Below are 26485 nucleotides of genomic sequence, written 5' to 3'. Positions count from 1 at the left end.
GTTCTCACCTGCAGCATCTTCAGCTTTGAGACCTTACTGGGAAGCTGGAGACACAAGCTCTATTGTTGGTACACCCATGGGCATAATGTCATACAGTCTGATCACAAAGACAACTGAGATTCTCATCATTTTCTAGTAGTGTTACAAATATCACTGCTGCTTACCTACACAACAACATCTAGCAAATCTACAAGTACAGAAGAGCTGGAATATAAGCTGGATACAGCTGGAGTGTTGCCTTAATCTTTTTGTAATGGAATAATATTTCATGGACAAGAAAGGCAACACCAAAGAAAAAGTGCAAGTAAATAATCACTTTCAGTTGAAAATGGGGTTTCGGATGCCACTCAGGACTGAACTGTTGGGCCACTTCCTGTGTAGAAGAGTTAGGGAACATACGAAGAAGAAAATGCTTGTGATTCCTAGGATGACCATGCCCGAAATCAGTGCACTGGTGACCGAGTTCAGCTGGAAAGGAGGTCCGTTTGGATGAGCTGCAAGGAGAACAAAAATGTACAGATGAGATCTGGTTAGAATCTCTCAACAGTGACAAACACTTCTGACTTTCCATTATAACATCCTAGATACAGAATAATTACAATGAAGGGACTAAAACTGCACTTTAGAATTAGTATCTGTCTACTTGGATAAAGCTTATCCAAGTGTACTTTGAAAATAGTTATTAGTTCTTTCACTACCCATCATGCTGGGGGATAAAGACAGTAAGGATACTTCTAAGGCATAATTCCCTCATATGCTAGTGAACAATCTTGACCCGTGCTATTTAAGGCAAGACTACTGCTGCCCAAGAACTATCAAGGCAAAGGTATAAGGATTTGTGGCCTAACCAAGTTAATGAAAGGATTTCTCCCCTGATATCATTATCCACATCTCAAGGCTTCTTAACAAGCCTCTCAGTTCTCAGAGAAAAGAGAAAACATACGTATTTATTACCCAGTGTAGCTCAACAGGCTGTTAATGGACCAGTTCCTGGATACTGGAACACACATATCCAGCCTGTACCATCTTTTCCAGCAGCAGGGAAAAATCCCATTTGAGTGGCAAGTACTACCCAAAGCACCAATGTGTGTTTGTTTAAGAGCTGTATTTGCCATTACCAGTGCTGGAGAGTGAGGTGAAATGACAGCACAGCTTCTACATGGGAAACCAGACTGCTGCTTCCAGAAGCAGCCACCTGTCCTCAGTATCATCAATCCCTTCCTCCTCACTCAAGCTCAAAATAGTCAGCTCTGTTAATCAGGATGCCCTCTCCTTCTCAACACTGCTGCCTTCTGACCTTACTTGTCTTCTCTCCACTACAGCAGTAATCCCACCTTGCTCTACCTCTATGCTCTCTACTAGGACAGCAACAGACACAGGAAAGGCTGCTGCTGCTTTCATTGGATGAGAAGGAGAGGTAGCAGCCATTAACACAGCAAGCTGTGTGCAGCAAATGGAGAATTTGCTTTTTTAAATTATTATTAATGATACTCATGGGTAGGAACACACTAGGGAACAATTCATTACAGGAAGAACTTTGTTTCCATGCCAGGAAAGAAAGGTAGCTGCTTTTATGTGGTTTAAGTTGAGAAAAGAAGGGAACAAATAGTATTAGGGTTCAGAGGACAGGATAGGTTGCTTGTGCCACTCAGTCCTGTTGTGAACAAGTAAGAGGTGGAATGGCTCAGTGGACCACCTGACTACCTTGACCATCCTTTCTTAGGTCATTAGCTACTCCTTGTTACCAGCAAAGAACAGTAACAGACAGGCTGAAACAAGTCCTCCAAGCGTCCAAAGAAGCAGCATCTTGAAACTTAATAGACCTGATCTCCCCCGCAGCCTACTTCCCTCAATGCCCTAGCAGAGCACAAGTTTTATCGCAGCTTCTACACATGCTTTTTGTGTGATTAAATGCCAGGAGAACAGGAGCTGAAGCAGAGCTCTTCTGACTCTGAGCTGTGAACTGAGCTGGACTGCACCATAACAACCACTCTGCTGCTCTATTCCTGCATGGCAGGAGCAGATTTTACTGCTTAAGTCTGATTTTGCATCTGACAGTTGCAATGTTCTCTCACCCTTGGATGCCATAGTAGCAGACTATCATTTCAATTCCACCACAAGAATCAGAAGTTGCTATGTTGGTGGGGCTGGGTACACAAATTAAACTGAGCATTCCAGATAAACCAATTGCTTTCTTTATAGCATGTCAGTATTGACTCATTAAAATGACAAAAACAAGCCAAAAAGAAAAAACATTCCAGCTCAGTGCATAGATCCCAATCAAAATGGTTCATCTCCTCAGTTCCATTGCACTCAAACCCTCTTATGTTTTGTGGAATTCCGATTAACTTACCAAGTTGCGAGTTGTTGGTTGGTGTCTCATCTGTTTAAAACAAAACCGAGATACATTATATTTTACAAATACCTCTGCCTACTTCCTCCCCTCCTTGCAACACAAAAGTCAATAGTCCTAGCTTTATTTTCAAAACACATGAGCTATACTTGCAACATTAACTAGTAGCTTTTAACATCTTCAGTAGAATAAGGACAACAACATTAATTATACGACATTGCTTCATTTTTAATGTGCGCACATCAATATGAAGTTACTTAGTATTCTGTGGCAAAACTCCAAAAACACCACCTTAATGCAGGAACCTCTTAATTGAAGAGGTGGTCAGTTCTATTCTGTCCTTCAATAAAAATACAACTATAAGCATGATATTATACACAAATCCCTTCACTGTTAATCATATTACGAGAAGATTTATATACAAAAAAAAAATTAACCAGAGTTTTTCAAGGAAAAAAAATACATCAGTGACCATAAATGTTTACAAAAATACCCTTTCCCCATGCTCAATTTTCTCTCGACAGTTACACAGTGGCATTAGATTCAGGGAAACATTTGTATTTTGTCTTCAGTTTTTGCTTACCATCATCCATCTCAGAACTACATTTCTTGTCACTGTTTTTACTTTTTTGTGCAACTTGTAAGCACAGCTCACGCCTACATTTGCTTTGAGCAGCTGCCTTCTAAGTTAAAGTGAGACATCCATCAAAAGCTACACAATTTCACCTTCACAAGTAGGTACCTGCTTTGTTTCTACACACAGAGACTGAAACATTTTCTTCTGTGTACGTCTCCTGTAATGACTTATTTCAGATTAACAAACAAGAATAAAGTTTCTCTGAAAATAACAAAATGCTAGAAATAAGAGTTCAGAAATACACAGGAGAAGGACCATTACTTATTTGCAGCAGCACCAGTCAGCTCCTATCAAAGTAACTGCGCAAACAGCTCTGCTCCAGAACAGCTGGTGACTAGAGTAATAGGGAGGATCTGGCTAACTTGAGGTGCCTCTGCAGACACCGCTGTGCACAGGACCAGCCGCAGGGCAGATGCAACGCCAACCTAAATAAGGGAAGTGAGCGGCTGTGCATCCGTACAACTGCAGACCTAATACTGGCATACAAACTATGGTGAGTCAGGTGCATCAGGCTTGATGGGCTCTGTACAAATGTACCCATACTAAAGCTGGACCTGAGTTATCCTTGGAAATAGTATAAGCACCTCCATGCCGCATCGCACCAGAGTAAGCCAGCACTGCACCCCGGCACTCCTTATCCAAAACCAGGTAGTTCTGTTCAAGTCCTCCCATTATCTTGCCTCTTTTCTCTCTGTGGCTATAGTATTCATGAACCTCATATTTTTAATGTGCTTATTGTCACAATGAGAAGGGACAGTGGGAGGAAATACCAACTCCCTCTTTCTGCTCCAGATGGAAAAGTCAAATGCAAGTCAGATTAAGGGACTTGCCCAGTGCCACTCAGGAAATTTGTGGCAGAGTTCAGAAGTGAATCTTTTTTTTTTTTTTTTTTTTTTCAGATTACTTTCCATCAAGCCATTGTTCTGTCTGCAGGAGTGGGATGCTCAAAAAAGCATACTATGGAGATGCAGAAATACGTCTAAGCTAAAAAGCTTTAGCCACCTATCTCAAGTAGAAGACACCTAAAAAATTATTATTTTCCTTTTCCAGTCTTATTCATGTTTTCATTTAAAAAACCCTCTCAACAGTTGTCAAGAAAGTATAAAATAATTTATCCTTTCTCTGGAGTCATTAAACATCCGTATACAAATCTTTGTTTGCTTAAAGTTATTTAGTATTTAATGGTAATTGATCAGTATCCTTTTTTATCGTAAAAATAGCATTCACAGCATTTGAATCATAAGCTATATTAACTAATAGGGGTCTTTTCTAGTTTCCATTCCTTGCCTAAAGCAGTATTTTTCTAGCCTACATGTTTGAGCAAATCTGTCATACATTTCCCACAAGTACTCATGTATGCAACTTTGAAGTTAGTTCTTTTTACTTTTTCTTGACTAATCACATAGTAGCAACTCAGTTGGGACCATGTATACTGCAGGAAAAAAAAAAATACTCATTTTCATTGCAGAAATGTTGCTTATAACAGAGGATATTTGTTCTAAAACTGGTCTCCTGCTAGATAGTTCCCTATTCTGGAAGGCCAGTTGTTCTCTTTGTATACATGGGCACAACCACTTTGCATGTAAAGAAGGATTTTATTCTCAAGTGTTTCAATTATTTTTCCTAGATAGGATTCAGTCCTATCTCAGCTTTCTAAATCTAAGACTGCTGAAAATAGTTGCTTACCGCAACTAGTTATAAATATTCGTAAACAGAATTTCTTAAATATTTTTCAAATATTTTATTTTTATTATTTTGTCAAGAGCAGTCACATAAATCCTGTTCAGAGACTGCAGGTTGCATTTAGAGCTGCTTTTTTTTTCTAAAACAAAAACAACAACAAAAAAACTTTAGCAATAAAAATGGAAATCATGAAATTTCACCCTGGATTTAAAGGAGTGGATTTTGGCCCACTCTATTTAGAATTTACGATGTGTTTGTCCTATCTCTTTCTTATAGCTGAAGGCTAAGCATAGCATGTATTAATTTTATGCAACACTTAAAAACCCACAGGTGAAGCTTGAAGAACTAATGAAAAGAAACCGACAGTGAATATTCATTAGCTGTCCAAATCCAATTGCAACACTGAACACAGTGCCTTCAATTCCATTATCTTCAGTGAAATCTGACCAAAAAAAAAGAAATCAACCCACTGAGTTTGGGCTTTTATAATGACCTTATATGCATAATAGTATTCCAGTATCCCAGTGATTTTACTGGGATAGGAAGGAAGCATGTGAGAGTCAAACAGAAATATTAGCCCAGAATTTCTGTAGGGAAAAAAAATATCCAAACTCATGGAGAATCCATCCGTTCTTTAAGTCACTGAAAACATATATTAAACTGCAAAATATTTCCCCACATTTCTGAAATTTCTGCAGTCCATAGAAAAAGTTTGCTCATTCCTACCACTCCTTGTAATGATGGGGCCAGCAGAGATTACAGCATTGCCAGAGGTGCTCTGAGGGCTCCAAGTCGTCCTCCCACCAGCATCTCTTCTTTCTCTGTTACTGCAAATCTGAGCAGTTAATCAAAACAATGACAGTTTCAGAGTAGAATGGAATTATTGTCCTTCTGTGCTTCCCTCTAATGTAAACTCTTTTATAACTTTATTTCTTAGCATGCATTAAATTACTTTGCCATAAAAACAGCTGCAATATTGCCTAGAAGCATATCTTACAAATGCCTTGCTTCCCGTTGTATTTTGCTTCACTCCATTTACAGAACTACATTGCTGTTGTGTACAAAATTCATTTTAGAGTATATTAATTTTTCAATAGTTAATTTCCCAAAGCTTTGTTTACAGACAGTTTCCCCCAACAAATGTGTTTTGCTTGACTAGGGATAGACAACATGCTACAATTCCTATTCTAGCAAGCTTCTTGAATTAAAGTTCACACATTTTCCATGGAGTTCCAAATGGCAATGACCCACATTAAAACAATCCCCAGCACTCTATCGTCTGAAATCCACCTTTAATACCCCTAACTCATCATCTGCCTTAATCTTGGGAACTCAAGTGTGCTTCAACCAAGAGCATTTCTTTAGTTCCAACTTCTTGTGAAAAACTTCAAAACCCTCAGAATATAAATTCAATAGAACCAATGAATTATTTAAAACTGTAACATAAAGGTGCAAAATAATGTACAAAACATCACAAGTATACTGAACTGATAGCATTTTTAAATTCTAAATGGTAAGTTATTCAGTAGGAAACAATACTGCATTCTGATAGCATCGATAGAGAACACTGTTTATATGCTTATTTAAATGTTTCCATTTTCAAAATATATTGTTTCTGACACTCCTAAAACTAAATAATTTTTCAATTCACATAACTTCATGAACTTCAACAAAACAGCTGTTTCCAAACTACAAGGGAGGTGGTAATAAACTACAGGGGATGTAGTAATTTTTTTTTTCCACCATCAGAAACTTTCAAATTTCCCTTTTCAGTATAATGGCACTTAATATAGCTTTAAGTTGTCCATAAATTCTACTCTAAGTTATTTCTATTCATCCACTATGACTGCGGATACCTTGTTTCTTAGATGCTGTACAAAGAATATCAGCTCTGAAGCTGTCTCAGAGCTGTTACATTTAAAGATTAAGGAACAAAAGGCAAAGAGGTCATTTCTCACATGTTCAACCACCTTTGTTTTGCAGGTCAAGTATTAGTCTCTCTCTGCATGACAATATCCATTGCCCTATAATTCATCGGTTGCTTCACATTCCTTCAGACACAAAAACATTCTTACTTCAGTCACTTTTGTGTGTGCCATCCAAACTTCTACAGCATTTGGATGCAGAATAACTCCAGTGTGCTTATTTTATACCCAGATAATTAACAGCAACTTCCGTCCACTAAAACTTACTGGCACAAGAAAGGGACAGTCATCTGCTCTGCACAGCTTTGTCACACAGTGAAGGAAGACCGTAGACATCTTCTGGTTCTTGTGCTTCACAAAGCGAAACACCTCAAAGGAAAATCGGCCCATTTGGCTCTTGCCATTTTCAATTATAGTTGTCTGCGGGTCCTTGTCACAGCTAGTTTTTGTAGAGAAGATTAAAACTAGGATGAGCAGCTGCGTGATTAGCATTTTGAAGCTCTTAGCTGAGAATAAGATAACCTAAGCATCAAGTTCAGTGCTTTAGCTCCTTGGAAAAGAACACAGTGCCCTAATGTCCAACATGGGCAGCCACAATCTGCCTGCTAGGCTGCACAGTCCTGTGCTGAAAGGCATTCCTACAAAAACATTATGTATTGTTTTGCAACATCACAGCTATAACCAAGGTACCATTTAACTCCAGTGCCCAAAGAAACTTGAAAACCCACAGAAACTTGAAAACTGAAGCAAAAAGTAATCAGGTATGCTAACCGATATAGACAAGTAACTCCAAATGCAGACAGTATCTCTCCAGCAACCATCACTGATAAGATTTAATCTGAGATATTGCCAAGGTGTTTTTCAAAGTTCCAATTCAAATAGATGTTATTACCAGGACTAGAAGCAGAAGCATCTATTTATCTTTAATCATTTGCCTAACTGCTTTCCTAAACTGGAGTCGATGATGTTTTATATCACTGTCATTCACCATAATGGTTCCTTTGGTAAGATAAAGGTCAGTTTAGTCATTCAGTTTGGGTGTTTATGGCATCTCTGGTAGAGACATTTTAGATATATGCTTCTCTGCCTTTATAATTCTTACAACTTTGCACTTGCTTCTGTGTTTATATTCACAAACAAGATAAGTCTTGACATGTTATCTGTAAGCCCAGACCTCGGTCCTCACTGCTAATATTGCTTAGACTTTCCAGGCAGTTTAGAACACCACTACTGGAGAGATTTATAACTGCTTTTCAAAGGGAGGATCCACAAAACACCGGGTTTGCACAGGACCTACCTGAAAAAAAGATCATATCGAACATCATCGCTAGGATTACCAGATGGCGTGGTGTAACAGTAGTCCATCAAAACATTCCACCTGCACAGGGAGCAAAGTTATAGATGAGGGGAACTGGCAGCTTAAGAGTAGGGGAGGAGAGCGAGTGAGATAAGATTAAAAGACAGTACATGCACGCGTACAAACTGATAATGCAGGCTGTTACACTGAAGCTGAGTTACTGTATTTAACAGGTCATGTAAAAGTCATCCTGCACTCCCAATATATCACCTCTTTCTTTCCAGGACTTCCAAAACTAAACAGCACAGCATAGCAGCAGAATACTATAAATCAAATCATTTGGCTTCAGGCAAATCAACCACCATAACAACACACATTATATACTGCGTCTCAGAAGTCACATCCACACAGGCCCAGAAATCAAAATCATCCCACTTTTAAAACCCCTAGAGTTTCTCACTTGACCTTACAGAGGCCCTTTCTTAAATAATAGCAACATAGAATTTAAAAGTATAATTCAGGGAAACTTTCACGGTGAGGACAGCCGCAAGATATGCATTCACCATCAAGGAGCTGATACTCTCCAGCTGAGGGCAGTGATTACCAAACATAAACCATTATTTTGACATACCAAAGTCTATGACGAAAGACACTTGCTTCTAAATCAGAAAAATTTGCAATACCAAGAGCTGACAAGAATAGCCAGCAAGACAAGAAATAACATCCTTTATGGTACCTGCCATCAAGGTTGGTCGCTTTTACAGCTGCATATATTTTGGTTTTCAAAGGTAAACCTGCACTTGGAATAAGGAGCTGCTGACTGTAGGTTGAATCCTGAAAAACAAACATTGCCTCAGTATATTAGAAATCCCACTGTAACAACTCATCAGCATCCCAGACTGAACATCTATCTAATTTTTCTGACCTTTCTATATAGGACAATCATTTACTTTGTCCTCCATAAGGGAAGAAGCAAAAAGCAGTGCCAGAGCATTTACCTACAAGTTTGTCTGCAAAGACCAACAACACTTGACTTACCTTATCCTACGCAACTGTTTTGGGGAATCGATTTATGATTTTAAGAAGTGGTTGGATTCCTGATTAAAGAACAAATATAATTCATTGACATCTCAGTAAGTCTCCCAGGGCCTAAAGGCAAACGTAGCAGCTACTGTGGCTTTCTAAAAGAGGAGCTTAACTGAGTTGTTACAGTGTGCCCTTTCCCGGGAAAGGCTGTTAAGCTTATTTGATTTAGCGGAGATAGCAATGCCACAGGGTTTTATATAGTGTAAGCTGTAGTTTTGGCGAAGAGACACATTCCATTATGCAAAATGTAATTTCTGTAGAAGTCAGTTTGTTGAAGACTACAAGTAACATTTTCATTTAAATTCCAATATTTTTTAAAAACATGTTTCAAGAAAGCTGTGTATAACAAATTCCTCCTATACTACTAAATAGATATAGCTGTTTTATTGGTTTCTTGTTCAAAGGCTGAACCACCAATGTAATTTTAGCAACAATGCCATGAAACAGATCTCAGTGACAGACATTAATTCAGCAGATCAAAATATACTTACTGGTAAAGTCACCTATCTTAAATAGGTTGCTGATCCAGAAAGCACAGGGACTCAGCAAATTGAGACCTCCTATAAGGAGGCTGAAACATTCAAAACTTAAGAAAAATTTTGTTGAATAGAACTTTGACCAGGTTCATTGTGGCAGACAAGACCAAGAGCAGCAACCGACAGCACCAAGAAGTTTTAAGCACATAAATCAAGGATTTCTTCAAAGGGAACAATGCCAAAATTCACAGCATACCCAATATTCACTCTTGGCAGCATCAGAGGCCTTGGGACATAGACATGCACACACAGACCAGCTCTGCGACTTACACAGAGCAAGTCCTTGAAGATCCATGCAAGTGAGATCAGGTAAGTTTGCCTTCTTTAAAAATTATACATTCCTTTAGCACATAGCTCTGTCACATTTTACAAACTGATTGAAAAGCTTACAGCAAGTCCCTCACTATTGCATTCCATATTTGTTCTACTCTTCTTAAAAAGTAGTTTTTATTCATTTAGACAAACACATCCAGGAAGGCCTAAAAGCACATAGCCACTTAGGCTCTGTGAAAGCCCCTTAAATGTTTTGCTATTAAACTACTTCTGAGTCTGTCATAATGGCTCCTCGTCTTTCCTAATGATAACACACACTAACATCACAAAGTAAATGTGAACATCACCTTCTGATGGAAAATGGAGGTGAGCTGAGAAGATGAAGAGTCAGTGTTAGGAAATAACAGCTAAAGTTTGAAAGCATGGCTGCTCGCAGTCAAGGGCCACATCTGTACACAACTCCCCACCAATACCAAGGGTGAACAGGAGCCTCAAGGCCCCTCCCAAAACCAGGACTCTTTGGAAGGATCAAGTGGGCCCACAGCATCAGAGCTCACAAGACCATGGGTGTCCCAAGAAGCACTCCCAACCAGGCAGACTGCAGGCAATGCACAAGCTGTCTGTGTGTACACCCCGCCCTAGGAGATGAACTGGAACGGCACATCCATCACTTGAATCCACCAGCCTTGGCAGTATTACCCATGCTAGTGCTACTCACTAGAGAGAGTAACAAGACTGAAATCAGAAGGATAGGACACCACTGTTCATGGTCAAACTGTAAACTCACTGGAGTGTGCAGAGGATGAAAGCCTATCTTGTTACATAGTACTTGAGGAAAAAAAAACCATACTCAATAAAAGCATCAATAGCATTTATACCCAACTGTGTGCAGAACTGGGCCCTGAAAGACAGCAAACATGTCAGTCAATGCTTGTCCTGACTGAGAAATTTGGCTACCCTCACCCTGCCTTGTCTTTTGGTCACAGGTTTATTTAAAAGTGAGAGAAGTATAATCTTCATTTTCACAGATTATAGGTTGTTATTTGGAGCCTTGCTCTGTCAAACAAACATGATTTTTTTTTAAGCATGCCTTTGGAAAATGTCCTGTTTCAATATTTATAGCTCATTATGTTCAAAGCATAAAGCATTGACTTTTAAATCAGTTGCATGAATTATAACTCAGCGTCATGATGGCATGAATAATAACGCAAAAAAAATCAGATTCATAATTTACAAAAATGTTGCTTGATAGATTGAAAAAATGATATTTAAATCAGGTATTTAAAATGTATGAATAAAAATTTTAATCAACACAAAAATATCATTTCAGGGATTAATGTTAAGCAGAGGTCCGTGCATTTTTCATGTTTTACTGTCATCATCTGTATTTACGTAGTAAAAGCTTTTACCATAATGCATATTCAAGTTAAATTATCTAAAACATATTGAAGAAGTGTTAGTCAAAAGCTTTTAAAATTATTAACCCTTAAGATCTTGAAAGTCCACATAATGGGGCAACAAGTGCAGCGGGCTACATATTTGGAACAAATCCCATACCACCTCACTACAATTACAGAAGATCAAAACACTCTGATAAGTCTTGAACATAAAAATACCCCAGTAAAAGTGCTACAGTTTATTGCTAAGGGAACAGGTCTGAAATACTTTTACAGAATTCTACAGAATACTCTCTATCAGTACAATCATAGAATCATGGAATGGTTAGGGTTGGAAGGGACCTTTAAAGGTCATGTAGTCCAATCCCCTTGCAAGAAGCAGGGACATCCCCGACTAGATCAGGTTGCTCAGAGCCCTGGTCCAATCTGGCCTTGAATGTTTCCAGGGATGATGCATCCACTACCTCTCCAGGCAACCAGTTCCAGTGTTCCACCACCCTCATTGTAAAGAATTTTTTCCTTATATCAAGTCTGAATCTGCCTCCTTCTATTATAAAACCATTCCCTCTTGTCATTTCACAACAGGCCCTGCTGAAAAGTTTCTCCTCATCTTTCTTTTAAGCCCCCTTTACGTACTGGAAGGCTGCTATAAGGTCTCCCTGGAGCCTTCCCTTCCCCAGGCTGAACAGCCTCAACTCTCAGCTTGTCCTCATAGGAGACATATATACAGTAATTTGTACACACAAACGCACATAATAATAAATGCAAACACAAGTATGCAATTTGGAGTATAATTACTGTTAGTACAACTAATTAGTTATGTGGTACTACAACCTGAAAGTCAGAGCTGTAAATTGAGGAACTGTATAAATACAGGACAAAAAGACTGTGTGTGTTCTTTCCTGTGGGAAAGGATTAGCAAATAATGAAGATGTGTCTACATTTTGCTCTGCTGTTCCAGCTTGCATCCATATAGTGCAGAGATGAATTGGACTGTGTACCTGGACTTGTGCAAAGCATTTGACACTGTCCTCCACAAAATCCTTATCACTAAATCAGAGAGGCATGGGTTTGACAGATGGACCACTCAATGGATAAAGAATTGGCTGAATCGCCACACTCAGAGAGTGTCAGTCAATGGCTCAATGTCCAAGTGGAGACCAGTGATGAGTGGCGTAACTCAGGGGTCGGTTCAGGGACCAGTGCCATTTAATATCTTTGTCAGCAACATGGACAGTGGGATAGAGTGCACCCTCAGCAAGCTGACTGACAACACCAAGTTGTGTGGTGCCATTGACACACTGGAAGGAAGGGATGCCATCCAGAGGGACCTTGACAGGCTGGAGAGGTGGGCCCATGCCAACCTCATGAAGTTCAACCAGGCCAAGTGCAAGGTCCTGCACCTGGGTCATGCCAATCCCAAGCACAAATACAGGCTGGGCATAAAATGAATTGCAAGCAGCCCTGAGGAGAAGGACTTGGGGTGTTCGTTGATGAGAAGCTCAACATGAGCTGGCAATGTGCACTTGCAGCCCAGAAAGTCAATCACATCCTGGGCTGCATCAAAAGAAGCATAAGCAGAAGGCAGATCGAGGGAGGTGACTCTCCCCCTCTACTCTGCTCTCATGAGACCCCATCTGGAGTACTGCGTCCAGCTCTGGAGCTCCCAACACAAGAAGGACATGGACCTGTTGGAGAGGGTCCAGAGGAGGGCCACAAAGATGATCACAGGGCTGGAGCACCTCTCCTATGAGGACAGGCTGAGAGAGTTGGAGTTGTTCAGCCTGGAGGAGAAAAGGCTCCAGGGACACTCTGTAGCAGCCTACCAGTACCTAAAGGGGACCTACAAGAAAGCTGGAGAGAGACTTTTACCAAGGCCATGTAGTGATAGGACAAGGGGTAATGGCTTTAAACTGAAAGAGAGTAGATTTATATTAGATATAAGGAAGAAATTCCTCACTATGAGTGTGGATACCCCATCTCTGGAAATGTTCTAGGCCAGGCTACATGGGGCTTTGAGAGACCTGGTCTAGTGGAAGGTGTCCCTGCCCATGGCAGGGGGATTGGAACTAGATGACGTTTAAAGGTCCCTTCCAACCCAACCCATTCTTTGATTCTATCACTAGTTTAGCCCAGGTCATACTACTGTGCTTTATACTCACATTGTAAAGCAATAAATTCAAAGTGCTGATAAATGTACCATTGTTCTCTCTTACAGAAATAGCAGCTGATGACCTGTAACAGAACCAGAAATCAAAAACCATCATGAAGATAGATATCTTATTTGTGTGTTCACATACCTCAGTGTTTTTTATGATTTAAAAAAATAAAACCTCAGTTATGTCACAAGGAGTTAATTTATAAATTTGGGTTATACATTCAGAAATAGGAATTTATAATGGAAGTACTGACAGAACCTTAACTATGCAGAAACTAATGGACACTGTTGAAAACACGAATTAGAAAAATAATTAGCAGAGTCAAAGTGACAAGAAAGAATCCTCTTTTCAGGATGTACAAGGTTTACTTATGAAAATATTTTCTCTTGCACTCTATATTCACATGCTTACAAACTATTTCACAAAAAAAATCCATTTTTTTTCTGCTATCATTTTGTCATAAGAACACTTAAAATTTAAGTGAACTTCTAGATTATTTAAGGCAGCTCTTCAAAAACTATATTATCTCATACAATGACGCTACAAAATATTTTTTTGCATCACCTCTTCTTTCAGTGCTTTTTTTCCTTTCTCTTTTCTCTTGCACAACTGAAAAACACTATGTTGACAACACTGCTATGGCACGCATATATTTAGGTATACATACATATGGGCTTACACAAACATGGAAATGAAGCACATACAAATGAAAAGCACACTCACGAAGCAAGTTGAGTATTGTTAACCAAGTACTCCAGCGGATAGCTGCAGCTAAATTTGTACAGAAGCCCAGGCAAGTAGCTGATAATTGTTGGTGGGTCTGGTGTATCAATATAGCCCGAAACATTGCCTATCTGTACCACTGAGGTATTTCCATAAGCATTGATACCTCGACCTGACGATACCTATTGAGGGAGATAGAAAATTACTATTGTTAGAAAATTAACTGTGGAACAAAAGATACCAAAGAACACTGATGCTGCAGCCCATAATTTACCCAGAGATACCTTCAGGAAATCCTTCAAAAGTTAATTTATTTTAATAACGTGTTCCCTCTGTTCTGTTTTTCACCTCCCAGAAATCATGTATATACCATTCACAAGTGCTCGCCCTGTTCTTAAAACACAGACCTGAGGAACATTTGAAAAAAATCTGATGAATCTTGGATGTATTTTTTTTTTTTGGTAGGTACTTTTTTCCCTGAGTATTCCCAGTGAATTCACATGACTTACTGGGAAAAGCTGAAGGAACTTTTCTATTACAGATTTAAAAAAATATTAGCTTAAAATGAGCTTCCATATGCAATAACAATGTCAATACACAAGCAATTTCATTCACAGAAACAATACTCTGTCACTCTTGAGCTTTGTTTTTGACACATCAAAACCAATGTACTTTGTAGTCAGATACAAGCCAAATAGCTAAACTTTGAGTCTGTTGTTGTCTACATTACGCATCTCAATCTAAATTACAAACTATATGCAAAGAAACACTGTCAGAAATGCAAGACCTGAAAAGTAATGCAACCTTAATGCCAATGCAACCTTAATTCCGTCCCTGGACATGTGCTAACCTCTGTTGCTTAGGCTCACAGTGTGCAGGGCCAGCAATAACATGCAGCTCTCCAGAAAGCTGAAGGACTCCCCTTCCTCCTAGGAACAGCCCAGCCTCCCTCCACCTATAGCTACTGATCTGAATAAGGGGGTGGTTTGAAAACAGCAGACAAATGTCACAAATTACTTTTTTCAGTAGGCACATATACAATAAGGACAATTAGCATGGCACTGGACTTCCACTGTAGCATTTCTTTTGTATAACTGTATTAGCAAAACAGATGCTTTCAGTAGCTTTAGAATACACAGTTTCTTAAAAAGGCATTTCGTTATTAAAGAAACATCCTGAAGTGCACGAGTTGTAACATTTTTCATTAAGTAGCACAGGATACACGGCAGGTATTTCAATTTCTTTGGTTACAGAAAAAAAACAGCTAGAAGATAGATACAGTCAGGCACTTTGCCAACAGTATACCTAATCATTTGCTAAACGGCAGGAAAATTATGAAAAACAAGTTTCCTAGGATCTATTCCTTGCCTAAAACACACAGGCTAGAGCACTAAGGTAGCATAGCCAACTACAGCTGTTTAGCTTCCTCACCACCCCACCCCTCAAAAAATAAGTTGTGTCTGCTCTATTACAGACAGACCTGGGTTTTACCCAAGTTCTGCCTGAACTGTTCTTTCCTTCACTTTTATTGAAAATTATTTTGAAGGTCTTTGCTGTGAAACAGCTAAGAAATGCATGGTATTGTACTACTCCAGTGTGGGGAATATGATAAGAAATACTCCCTGCTCCTTTATCCTCTTTGTTTGTGGCACAGCATGCATTAACTGGGAGATGATGAGGGGTATTTTTTGGTTATATTTTTAGTAGCTGTTATTTTGTCTTTGTATTCTGTACAGCCTTATGGGGAGCTTCATGGAGAGCTTCAATTATTTGGACTTACCAGACTGTTCAGGTTTTTTTTTTTTTTTGTTTCTAAACCTCAAGCTCTTACAATTATAATGAAATAGCAAGTTCAGGGAGTTTACAATGTGACCAGTTCCACAGGAACAAGAAAAAGTTACTTCCTGACAAATTCTTCTACTGCAAGTCATGGAGGTGCTACAGCTTTTCATGGAATATGGGAAAAGAGAATCTCGAACTTCCTGAACTGTTTTTTGTTGAAATTTTAAAAGAAAACTCAGTCTGAGGCAAATAGGTCACAGAGCACATTGAACATTCCAGCCTAGTTTTGCAAAATGATTAGCAACAGAAAACAGGGGTGTTCTAGAAACTGGCAAGTATCAAGTGCAAGTAAGAATTCCAGATAAAATATAAGCCTTAAAAAGAATACAATTTTACACTTGTTTTTTCTAAGTTATTCATAGATACATTGATACAAGTCATCACTGCTTGTACAGTGTGATATACGTACAAACTGTACATACAAACTCCTCTCCCGTCGTTTAGAAGATTTGAGACCTGACCTCCCTCCCTTCCCCCATTCAGACAGAGATAGCTTCACTGAAGAAAATGAAATTATACTGGCACAAAACAGACTTCACAGTCAGCTCCCGGATCAGATTCTGGTTCCAAATCTCAGCCACAGCTAGGGAATAGATTTAGTTATCAGTTGTACAAAGACGTGCATTATTCATGCATGAAACAGCAACATAAAATGTAGACACCGAAGTCACACCAACAGGCAAAACACCATAACACAGAACAGCTATGCACTAAGAGATCAGATCTGAACATAGAAGTCTGAATTTCAGTCCCATATCTTGACTTTTTTGTCATTAATTGAGTGTATAGGTTAGAGAGCCTTTTGTGTGTGTGTGTGTGTGTGTGTGAAACATTCCAAGTTTACATGAAAACTGCAGGTTGTTGCCAGGCAGTTCCACATTGAGCTGAGATCTTCCAAGGAGGTGCAAGAACTCAAGGCACTTCTAGCAGAGGTGTTTACTGTGAGTTGGGCCCTCTGGCCATACTATCTCCCCTGAGACATTCAGTCACTACCTTATTGCAGAGCCTACAAGATCAGTCAATCAATCAGCAAGCCCCTCTCATGACAGCACAGAAATAGATACCCAGACTATAACTCTCATCTAACTCACTCTTAAAAAATATTTTACTTCCATTTTTCAAGTGGGTATTTGACAAGTTTCAGCAAAATTTAAGGCATGTTCAGCAAGAGTTTTAAAAATGGCTTGGAAAAGTCTAATTTTTCAACCCCAAAAAAAAATTAAAATTAAAAATGTGCTTTCTAATCAGAGGACAAATGTGTGTCCCACCACATTTTCTCATTAGCAATCAAGATTACAAATCACTGACTTTCTCTGGTTTTCTTTGATGTATGCAATATGTTGCTAGCTGGGCAAGACAATATAAACAATGTGTAAAAGACACAATGCTGTCAAGGCCATTCACTTGATCCTATGCATAAACAGCCATGCTACAATTTGACTTTGACCTTGTCTTACCACTAAAGTGTTTCCACAGGATTCCAAAGTACTCAGATTGATGATGAAAATGACTACTGCTGGAAACGTGTTGTTATTGATGAAACCCCTGCAGTGGGCATCCCCATGTTTCCCATTCAGTGCCAGATCCGTCTCAGAATAACCAGAGAAAAGAACTGTGCAAAAATTTATCTTCATAGTAATTGTCTGTACGCCACAGAAAACATTGATATCTCGTTCAGCTGCAAGAAAAATACAGGGGAAGATATTGTAAGAAGATGTATTTCAACTACCGTCCATATAATTACTGTAGCAGTTAGTCTAGTGTTGTAAGTTTTGATCAAATCAATTTTTAGAATCCTGTTACAGTAAAATATTGGAATGTAAAGGTCAGAACTGCATTATTCTGAAGAACAGATTTGACTCTACAGCTTCACTAAAGAAAAAACGAATTAATATGGTAACATAGTCTACCATGCAACAAAACCATGATTCCAAAATTCCCCAGCAAATCATTCAGTAGCATGAACACAAACTAGAGCACTACAGCAGAGTGGAAAACAGCAAGTGGTTAAATATTTGGAGTCTGACTAAATAGCCCCCTTCCGGGACAGAAATTTCCAGCAATTTTGAGGAACTCTGGAGGCCAAGCTCTGCCTTCCAGCCCTCTCTGGCATGGAAGTCGAGTATGTTTGTCTGAGGTTGTCTGGAGTCCTCTTTGTACAAGACCACAGTCTCAGGCTGTGCAGACTTTGAAGTGCAATCAACAGCATATCAGAGCAATTTATTATGATACCTTTAAAGTTGAGGGTTTTTCAAAGAACCATCAACTTTAGCTTTAATGAAAAAACAGTTGGGTCTTGAAAGACAATGATCAATACTACAACGCGTCTTGCAATCTTTCATTCTGTACATTATGACAACACAAAAGATCTAGAAAACAGCAATTGTTACAACTGATCAATTTTTGAACAACAGCAAAAAAAAAAAAAACCTATCTCAGATGAATTTGACCTTTCATTCAAAAGTTCTGAAGATTTTTATGTACTTGAATGGAAAAGCACAGGCAACAGTTTGTTTTGCTTTAGAGCTACAACATAGCTTTTCTGTAAGCACCCCTCTGCCTGTAGATGATTGGGGGGGCTATTTTGGGTTTTCCCTCTAGTGCTTTACAGAAAGACATACAGCATCGTGTTAAACACAGACATTACTCCTTTTTATAACAACTCATTTATTACATCTGCCTACAGATTAAGTGCTATTAAAAATTGCAGAACAACTTCAGTCAATACTATACCATTAAGCTTGCCGAAATGAATTGTTTCACTGCATTGTCACAACAGAGAGGAAATGAAATCTCCATTACAATGAACTAGCTCTCCCCTCATGGTACAGGAGCACAAGCAGTTTAATTTAGACAGCTTTAATGGTGGCCTTAAAACCAAAACAATCTAGTGCAGGAAATAACAGGCTAATCTCAGTCCTGTGCTAATGTGGTGATGAGTGTTACTCACTGGGTGTAAATTTGGGCAGAAAGGTATTGGAGGCAAGACAGGAGTCGAAGTGATTTGGTATGAAATTCTCCTGATTTGTACATATACATAATTCCACTAACATAACATACAAAGATCAAGAAGCAGCACACCTTGGTATTCTCCACATGAGGACTATTATGATCCATTTAAGGGGTATACTAAAGTAGAGGGAACAGAACAAAAAGGTAAATGGCAAAGTGCATCTTTGCACTTATTTGGACCAATGCACAGATTCTAACAAATTGCAGGATGTAATATAAAATTAACTGAGCTGCTTTATCACTCACTTCAAGCCTTTTAAAAGGCAAGATATTACTTTATCTATTAACCTGCCATTACCACTTGCAAAATTCTTATTTGACACTAAAGGAAATGTGACCATGAGTACAAAAACAAGCTTTGTGCTATACAGGAGGACAAATGACCTTTCCAGACTGACCCTTTTCTACTCACAACTTTACAAGGAAGTACTGTTGCCAAATTAGTCTATTCTGGAATTAAAAACACTATTTGTTCAGAAATTAATCTGAAACTAGGTGCAAACAGATCTAATGCTCCTTTAGATGCTAAATATCTGGTTGATTTCTTGTGAATTTAGAAAGGTAAATATTATTCCTATATATTTATAAGTTTAAACAAAACAAAATAAAAAATTGCATTTCTGCAGTAAAAGCGTCCAGTTTTCTGAGTAAGAGAGGAGCAATGGTTTGAAGGTTAGGTCATCCAGCTGATGGGGCCTTAAATATAATGACCTCTGTCACAGAGTTTCCATAGGGGCAAAAGCACTTGGCCCCTTTCTGACACAAGGTACTATAGGTACAACAGTACTCACAGGAGTGTCACACACAAAAGAGAGTAAAGCTGAAGAGGTACATAGATACTAAAGTAACAGAGACCATCTTGAATCAAGGATGGACTCATGGCAAGATGAGTCAAATGCTGACAGCTCCACTGCCTACTTCTGCTCTGGTACCCTTCCACACATTGCCAAGACTCACTCCAGAGCAAACAGTGAAAAACCTGTAGAGGACAAGAGTCTGCCACAGAACACCATTGACAAAAGTCATTCCACTAGAAGAGCCATGCAAAAACATTTATAGTTCAAAACCAGCTTCTCTGCATGAGCTTCCTCTTTGATCAAATCACTGCTTTGATAGTGAATTAAAATGCATACTGTATGTGGAAAAGCTGCAATATATTCTTAGCTTCTACTAAGTTCTCAGTACGTACTTACAGCAAGAGCCCCCTGAATCAAAACTGTGCATTTCCTATCTGAAGACAGCCAGACTGCTATGGCTCTATTCCCCAAAAGCCTTCTAAAAGCTATGCTTTACTGCAATGCAGAACTAAAGATTTTTTTTCTCCAGGCAATTCTCTGAAGGACTGCAGGATCTGACCTTATTACATACTCTCTTGAACACATCTTGCTTTTGGAATAAAACGTCACAGAATTTTCAAACTACAAAATATGAGGGTTTTTCCTTAAGCTCTGCTGACTACTGCACATCTACACTCTAAAACAAACCCACAAACTGCAAAAGTTAAAGTCCTGCCTGATTATTTATCATTCTATTTATGCAGCACCATCCCTGTGCAAGAGTCACCTAAGCAAAGAATGATAAAAGCACAAACAAATGAAAAATGGATGAGCTCCAAGGCTCCTTTAGGAAGGCTTAATTTCTCATCTTTGCTGAAGACAACTTCTTTTCTTCACAGCATTTAAAGAAAAAGAGCAGACTACTTCAAAACCCAATGGCTTGTCTGGTATCTACACGCCACAGGCCTCAGCAAGAAAGTCCATTCTCACTCCAAGTTTCAAATTTCAGCTGAAAACAATGAAGATTTCTTATGTGGAACAAATAAAGAACAGGAAGAAGGTCTTATCCATCGCCAGATTCCATGAGCAGTATCTCAGCGTGGAGGATGCTTGTTTTGAAACATTCTCCTTTTTGGCCTCTCTCACCACTCCCCTTACATTTGAACTCTGAAGGCAGCGAGGCCGACACCCTCAAAGCCACAGTCTGAGCCGAGTACTGGGGAAACAAGCGTAGCCAGGGCAAGCCCCTTCTCCTCACAGAGGCACTCTCACCCATCTTCTGGGGTTCTTGAATCCAGAAAGCAGAGTTCCAGCAGCCTCACTCAGCTCCACGAGCCCCAGCCCATTACATAGCCGTCCCCTTTGCATACTGAAAATACCTGTCAAATTTTTGGACAAAATGGTTTTTTTTTGTTTTTCACCTCTATCTTAAATGCATAGCTAACAAGCACAATTATTTTTCTTTCCTAGCACTCAAAATCAGCACTAAGAATTTTGATTAAATTCCAGCCTTTGATTCTTTACTGCCTGAGATCACAAACAAGAGCGAGCGGGACTCAACTCTCAGCTCCTACAGGCAGTGCAGGGTGATTAGCATTTACTTAAAAAAAAATCTGTTTACTTGTAACCTAAACAGATTTTCTCCTGAGTCTCCAAGATTTTACAGACATGGAATCTAATATGACCCTTTTTTAACGAGGCAGAACTGCAAGTGGCCCCTAAATACCCACAATAAGAGCTAGATTCAATTCACAGATATCACACTGCAGATAGAAAACCTTGGCATAGGGGCTGGTGCAAAAAAAAAAAAAATGACCAGAGAGAAATTTTAAAGAAAGAAGAATCTAAACTCCCCTTTAGCTGTTGCAATCTTCTCAAGAAGCCTGAAACAGAAAAACAATTACATGAAAAAACTATGAAAGGTAAATCTGAGGCAGGTAAGCACAATTCACCCACACTTTTGAGGTAAGCCTGTAAAACTTTTACCTAAGAAGGAGAACAGAGTAGTTTCTTAAATACTCAGTTAAACAGTGATTTTGTCAGAGATAGAGACAATATATTTGGTCTTCTTTGCACGTCTTATTTCTCTACTCTTCATATTCACATCAATTAAGTGAAAAAGGATCAAACCCACTGCTGGTCTTTATCTCAACACAGAACCTAGCAGTGTGGTGGTAACACAGGAAACAGACTCTAGGCTTTCTGCTGACTTAAGTTTAATAAAAGAGCTGCTCCTTCCTGGAAAAAAAAAAATCCAAACTATTATTCAGAAAGCAACAACACTGAAAGGTATTACAGCGTAATGTGATACTGAGAGTTCATCACTATACAGTTCAATTCAATTGCTACCTAAAACACAAGATGCAACTGAGCGAGTACTCATGGGTTTTTTTTATTATTATTCTGTCCAAGAAACAACTGAGGCAGGAAGGATAAGAAATGTAAGAGACTAAAAACATTCTTTATCTGAGTAAAGCCTGATATACATGCCACTAAGACTGAAGTTTCATTTCTATTTCTCATTGTATTAACAGCTACAGACATCTAATGTCCCCTGAAATGACTCAATTCCCATTTTCTCAGAAGCATGAGTGTACATCGTATATAGATACATCCCATTGCTTCACCTGTCTCTAATCAAGTACTTAACATTGAAATCAGGAACTGAATTTTGCCATCTACTTCATTTTGCTCAAGAATAGATATATATTTTTTTTCTTTCACTAAAAGGACATAATTGTATTCTCTTACTCAGATAAAACATGAAAGAAAACCCAGATAGAAGTTTCAGACTCTTAAATCTATAGAGAACATTTCCAACAATGTGACCTCTAATTAATTTCTTGGACAGGACAGAACTCTGGCAAAAGCAGGTCAAACCACACTGAGGTGAGCGGAGTTGTATTCATTACTACTAGGCTGAATTTGACCCATCGCGCAATTAAGAAGAAAGTGAAGTACAACATTAGAAGAGTTTCATTGTTCCTGAGATAGTTAACACTCACTTAATGCAGAGTCCTAACCTCAGGCTTCAGACAGATTTAAAGTTCTGTATTTAAAAATAAGCACTGCTTTGAACCAAGACAATAAAGAAGCCATTAGAAAAAAAGTCTATTAAACACTTACCAGGAAACCTGCTATGGAGGTTAGCATCACAGTTGTATCCATTGAACTGAGCAGTCACTGAAAGTACTTTAATCGTCAGCAGGAGCAGTAACCATACCTGTTCCATTGCAAAACCTAGCAAAACAGGAGGTCGTTATTACACACATCTGTTCATTGTATTAAAGATGCTTACTGCAGGCATTTCACCACTCGGGAGGTGATGGTCTCCAGCAAAGGAACTGAGGATAAAGCTCACAAGCTTTTGGGAAGGAGTCTGCAGGCAGCAGGGCCCATTTCTCTACTTCTGAGTAACACGTAATTTCTATTAACTTCTACAGCTTTTAATCATAACTTGAGGCAAAAAAAAAAAAAGGTACTCAAGGATGGTATCAAATAAAAGGGGAAAAAAAATCCCTAAAAGATATTGATTAGGATTGCTTAAACATTTAAACTCCAACAGCTTTTTTGACATTTCAGTATGAAAATTCTTTGAGAAAGATATCTTAAAGCAATAGTTTTATTTTAGCCAAGTCCTTGAAAATCATTTAGATAAACTGCTGAGCAATTCTCAGACTCATGGTCCAAGAATAAAAATCAGTTCATATCTATTTGCCAAAAATCTGTTCTTTGAAGCATGCATGCAATTGCATTGAGCTTATGTACAGAGTTGGCACAGACACTCGCTTCTACTTGAATTGTATCTGGCAACCAGACTAGGAGATAAGAACACATTAATTTCTAGCATCTTGAGTAATAATTCCTCTTAGGAGGAAAACTCCAAGGTGTAACACCTGAGGTATTTAGCACAACCAAAAAAAAAAAATGCTTTTGTCAAAAATATCCCAACATATTGAGATCTTTTTGTCCATGAATCCAAGTGTTACTGATTTTTGTTGTTATTTATAAGATGTTTTAATCCTAGAAAATATCTCTGCTGATGGGACTTCAAATGTGGCAATGCTCTCCATTTGCCTACACAGGAACTGAGCAATTCAAAGATTTAGGAGGTTTGCTTTCTCTAAGACTATAGAGACAGAGACACTGATCATCACTTTTCTCCAAGTAGACATCAATGAACATTTGTAATCACCATAGATGCAGCACACCTAAATGTATCTGTATCTAGCATGGCAAGTGGCTGCCATGCATTGCTGAGAAGGGCTGGCAACAGCACACAGAGAGAACATTTGAGACAAACCCTCACTCTTCATTGGACCTTTCAGGGCTACACAGCAGACTGAGTTAAAGTCTGCTCAAATTAATAGAAAGGCTTCTGCTGTCAGGATCACAGAGTACACAGACCTGAGATTTAAAGCCTTGTGTTGATAGACCCATAGAAGAAACCCCTCAGTGTTCTTTGTCAGCAAACAAACTAATTACAACAAAACACTGAGCCAAACTCTACTAAAAAGTCAAAGGCATGTCCAAGTGTCCAGTCATTCACTCCTGTGTAATTCTGCTTGGAAGTACAGGGAATAAAAATGGAGAACTGGAAATGTCAGCTTCCTGCTAAGTATGCATGTTTTGTAAGTCAAGAATAACTTTTGCTATCATACCCAAAAGCAGTTTTGCTAGCAAGTTCTGCACAACTTCCTCAAGGTGTGACCTACAGCAACAATGCAGCCTCCTTTTAGTTTGAGGCGGATACAAAACTCTAAATGAAAGCACTCTTTGACCCTCTACTCCTTTTCCACTAGATTCCTGTGGAGGTTGATGGTACTTGCACAGCTAATGCTGATGAAGAATTGTGAAAATATAAGAAAGAAAATAAAATTCCTAACTGGGTTGCTATGAAACCTCTATATTTTCATGATCTCTTCACCCTCTCCAGTACTCTCAGATGGAGAAGTAAGGTGGTGGTTTGTTTGTTTACTATGAAAATTCATACTTTATTTTTAAAGAAACATTTTTTTTCCTTCAGAAAATTGGCATTGCTCCAGTATACTGGAGCCTTACCTTTGCTCGTACAACAGTTACGTCGATAAAATGGCTATTACTGTTCCGTTTATATCAGCTGGTTTCTGATGTCTATTACAATGGTATAAATCAAGGGCAATTTACCAAGATCTAAATTTGACTTCAATTTTCTAAATGCCACAGTATTTTTTACTAAAAAAAAAAAAAACTGTTTGAAAAGAATTTAATGAAAGTTGACACTGACAAAGCTGCAGCTATTATTTTAGATGAAAGGCAGAACTTACACGAAATTCTAGAATTTTAATTATTAAACTTAACTTCTGCTGCTGTGTTTCAGAGGAAGGAGAGACGATTGCTATGGAACAAAGCTGAATTAAGACGTTAAGTATTTATAGCATTAGCTCTCTAGCCGTATTCAGAAAAAGTCAGATTTTAACACAACCAATAATGTCCTACTTGCTTTCTGGCTATTGACTCATCTGCATATGGATCAACATGCAAATCCGCATCACCAGTTGATCTGACTGCTGCTGACTTCAGTTAAATAAGTTATGAACATGCATTATTTTTCCTTTCTCAAGACTTGTAGGACTAGAAAGCATCCTGAGAGGCCAACCTCACCTATCTGCCCACCTCAGCAAAAGTCAAGGCAGCCATTCCTGCCTTTCCAGCCTGTTCTTAAAGGCTTCTAGCAATTTATTTCTCAACAGAAATTTCTAAAACTTCAGTTCTCCAAATGAATAAGGCATCCAAACCAAAAGTTTTTTACTGTACTGATACTGCTGAACATCTCATCCAATTAAAGAAGCATTAAAGTTTTATCAAAATAATAACAGGAACATCATAATCTTACTGCATGAAATAAAAATTCCATGTATAAATAAAGGAAGGTAATATGCAAGTGTCAGGAATAGGGTGATTTATAATCCAAGAGTCAGCAAATTCATGTGGAAGATATTTGTCTTTTTTCTTTAACTTAGAATGCAATTCTTTAAGCCTTTTTTGAGAAATACAGCTCTTGGTGCTTTCCAAAAACAGTGCTGCTTTGGTTTAGTAGCAAACATATTTGTCTGGTAAGACAACTTTCATTATTCCAAAGATGCCAACACATACTGCACAGGAAATCTGATCCTTTTTATCTATAAAACCCTTAACTGACAAATCCATACTAGGTTTCACTGATGTACCAAGAATTCTCTTTTATGTTCTTCAAACCTCATCTCCCATTTTCTCTGCTGAGTATCCTTCAAGAATCTTAACATTTACATGATTTGCCATGTTTTGTTTATGACATTAACAGTGTAGCACTTAGTCTCACTGAAATGCCCAAATCACCTCAAAAATTCCTGTCATAGTCACTTTAATATTCCTTCCAAATGTTTCTGCCTCCACCCATCCCACCCAACGATCTCTTCCTAACAAGGCCCAGTACTTTCTATTTAGCAAGGGAATCGTTCTTGCCCTTGACTTGGGGGTGAAAGTAAAAAAAGTTTACAATACAATTATCTTAAGCATTTCTAGAACAAAAGAGCTTTAAAGGCCAGATATAGACAAAGAGACAGTCAGAGATTTAAAGACCTACTAAACATGATTAATTAAATAATTTCAGAGACCCTGAGGTTCATGTAGATTTCCTAAATAATCAATTCAAAAGAAAAATAGCCCAACATACCCAGGTTTCAAAGTACTAAAATTAGAGTAAACTTACACAATGCTGAAATAATCAATGTATGAACCTCTGCTGAACCAGAATTATTTAGATAT

At 38.5% G+C, this 26485-nt stretch overlaps 1 protein-coding gene across 1 annotated transcript; it reads right to left on the bottom strand.

Annotated features, from left to right (window-relative positions):
• Nucleotides 1–318: 318 nt before the first annotated feature.
• On the bottom strand, nt 319–22931 carry ZPLD1 (zona pellucida like domain containing 1). Its single transcript, XM_010124604.2, has 10 exons — nt 22826–22931; nt 17369–17589; nt 14070–14251; nt 13350–13422; nt 8632–8729; nt 7896–7976; nt 6866–7037; nt 5400–5508; nt 2354–2383; nt 319–494 (listed from the first exon to the last, which is right to left on the bottom strand). Exons 1-10 carry the CDS (start codon nt 22929–22931, stop codon nt 319–321), a joined length of 1248 nt encoding a protein of 415 aa, XP_010122906.1.
• Between the last annotated feature and the right edge of the window lie 3554 nt (nt 22932–26485).

This window comes from Chlamydotis macqueenii, chromosome 1 (assembly GCF_036417535.1).
Source record: "Chlamydotis macqueenii isolate bChlMac1 chromosome 1, bChlMac1.mat, whole genome shotgun sequence".
Classification (NCBI taxonomy): domain Eukaryota; kingdom Metazoa; phylum Chordata; class Aves; order Otidiformes; family Otididae; genus Chlamydotis; species Chlamydotis macqueenii.
The sequence above is the reverse complement of the archived record's forward strand: the minus strand, read 5'-3'. Positions and strand labels throughout refer to the sequence as shown.

Excerpts from the sequence above, each read along its gene's own strand:
- ZPLD1 (XM_010124604.2), bottom strand. The coding sequence starts at position 22,931 with ATGGAACAGGTATGGTTACTGCTCCTGCTGACGATTAAAGTACTTTCA. Across the intron at positions 14,252-17,368 it reads CCTGTGGAAACACTTTAGTG|GTATCGTCAGGTCGAGGTAT; the intron begins GTAAGACAAGGT and ends CTCCCTCAATAG. Across the intron at positions 5,509-6,865 it reads ACTGTCCCTTTCTTGTGCCA|ATTTGCAGTAACAGAGAAAG; the intron begins GTAAGTTTTAGT and ends TTAACTGCTCAG.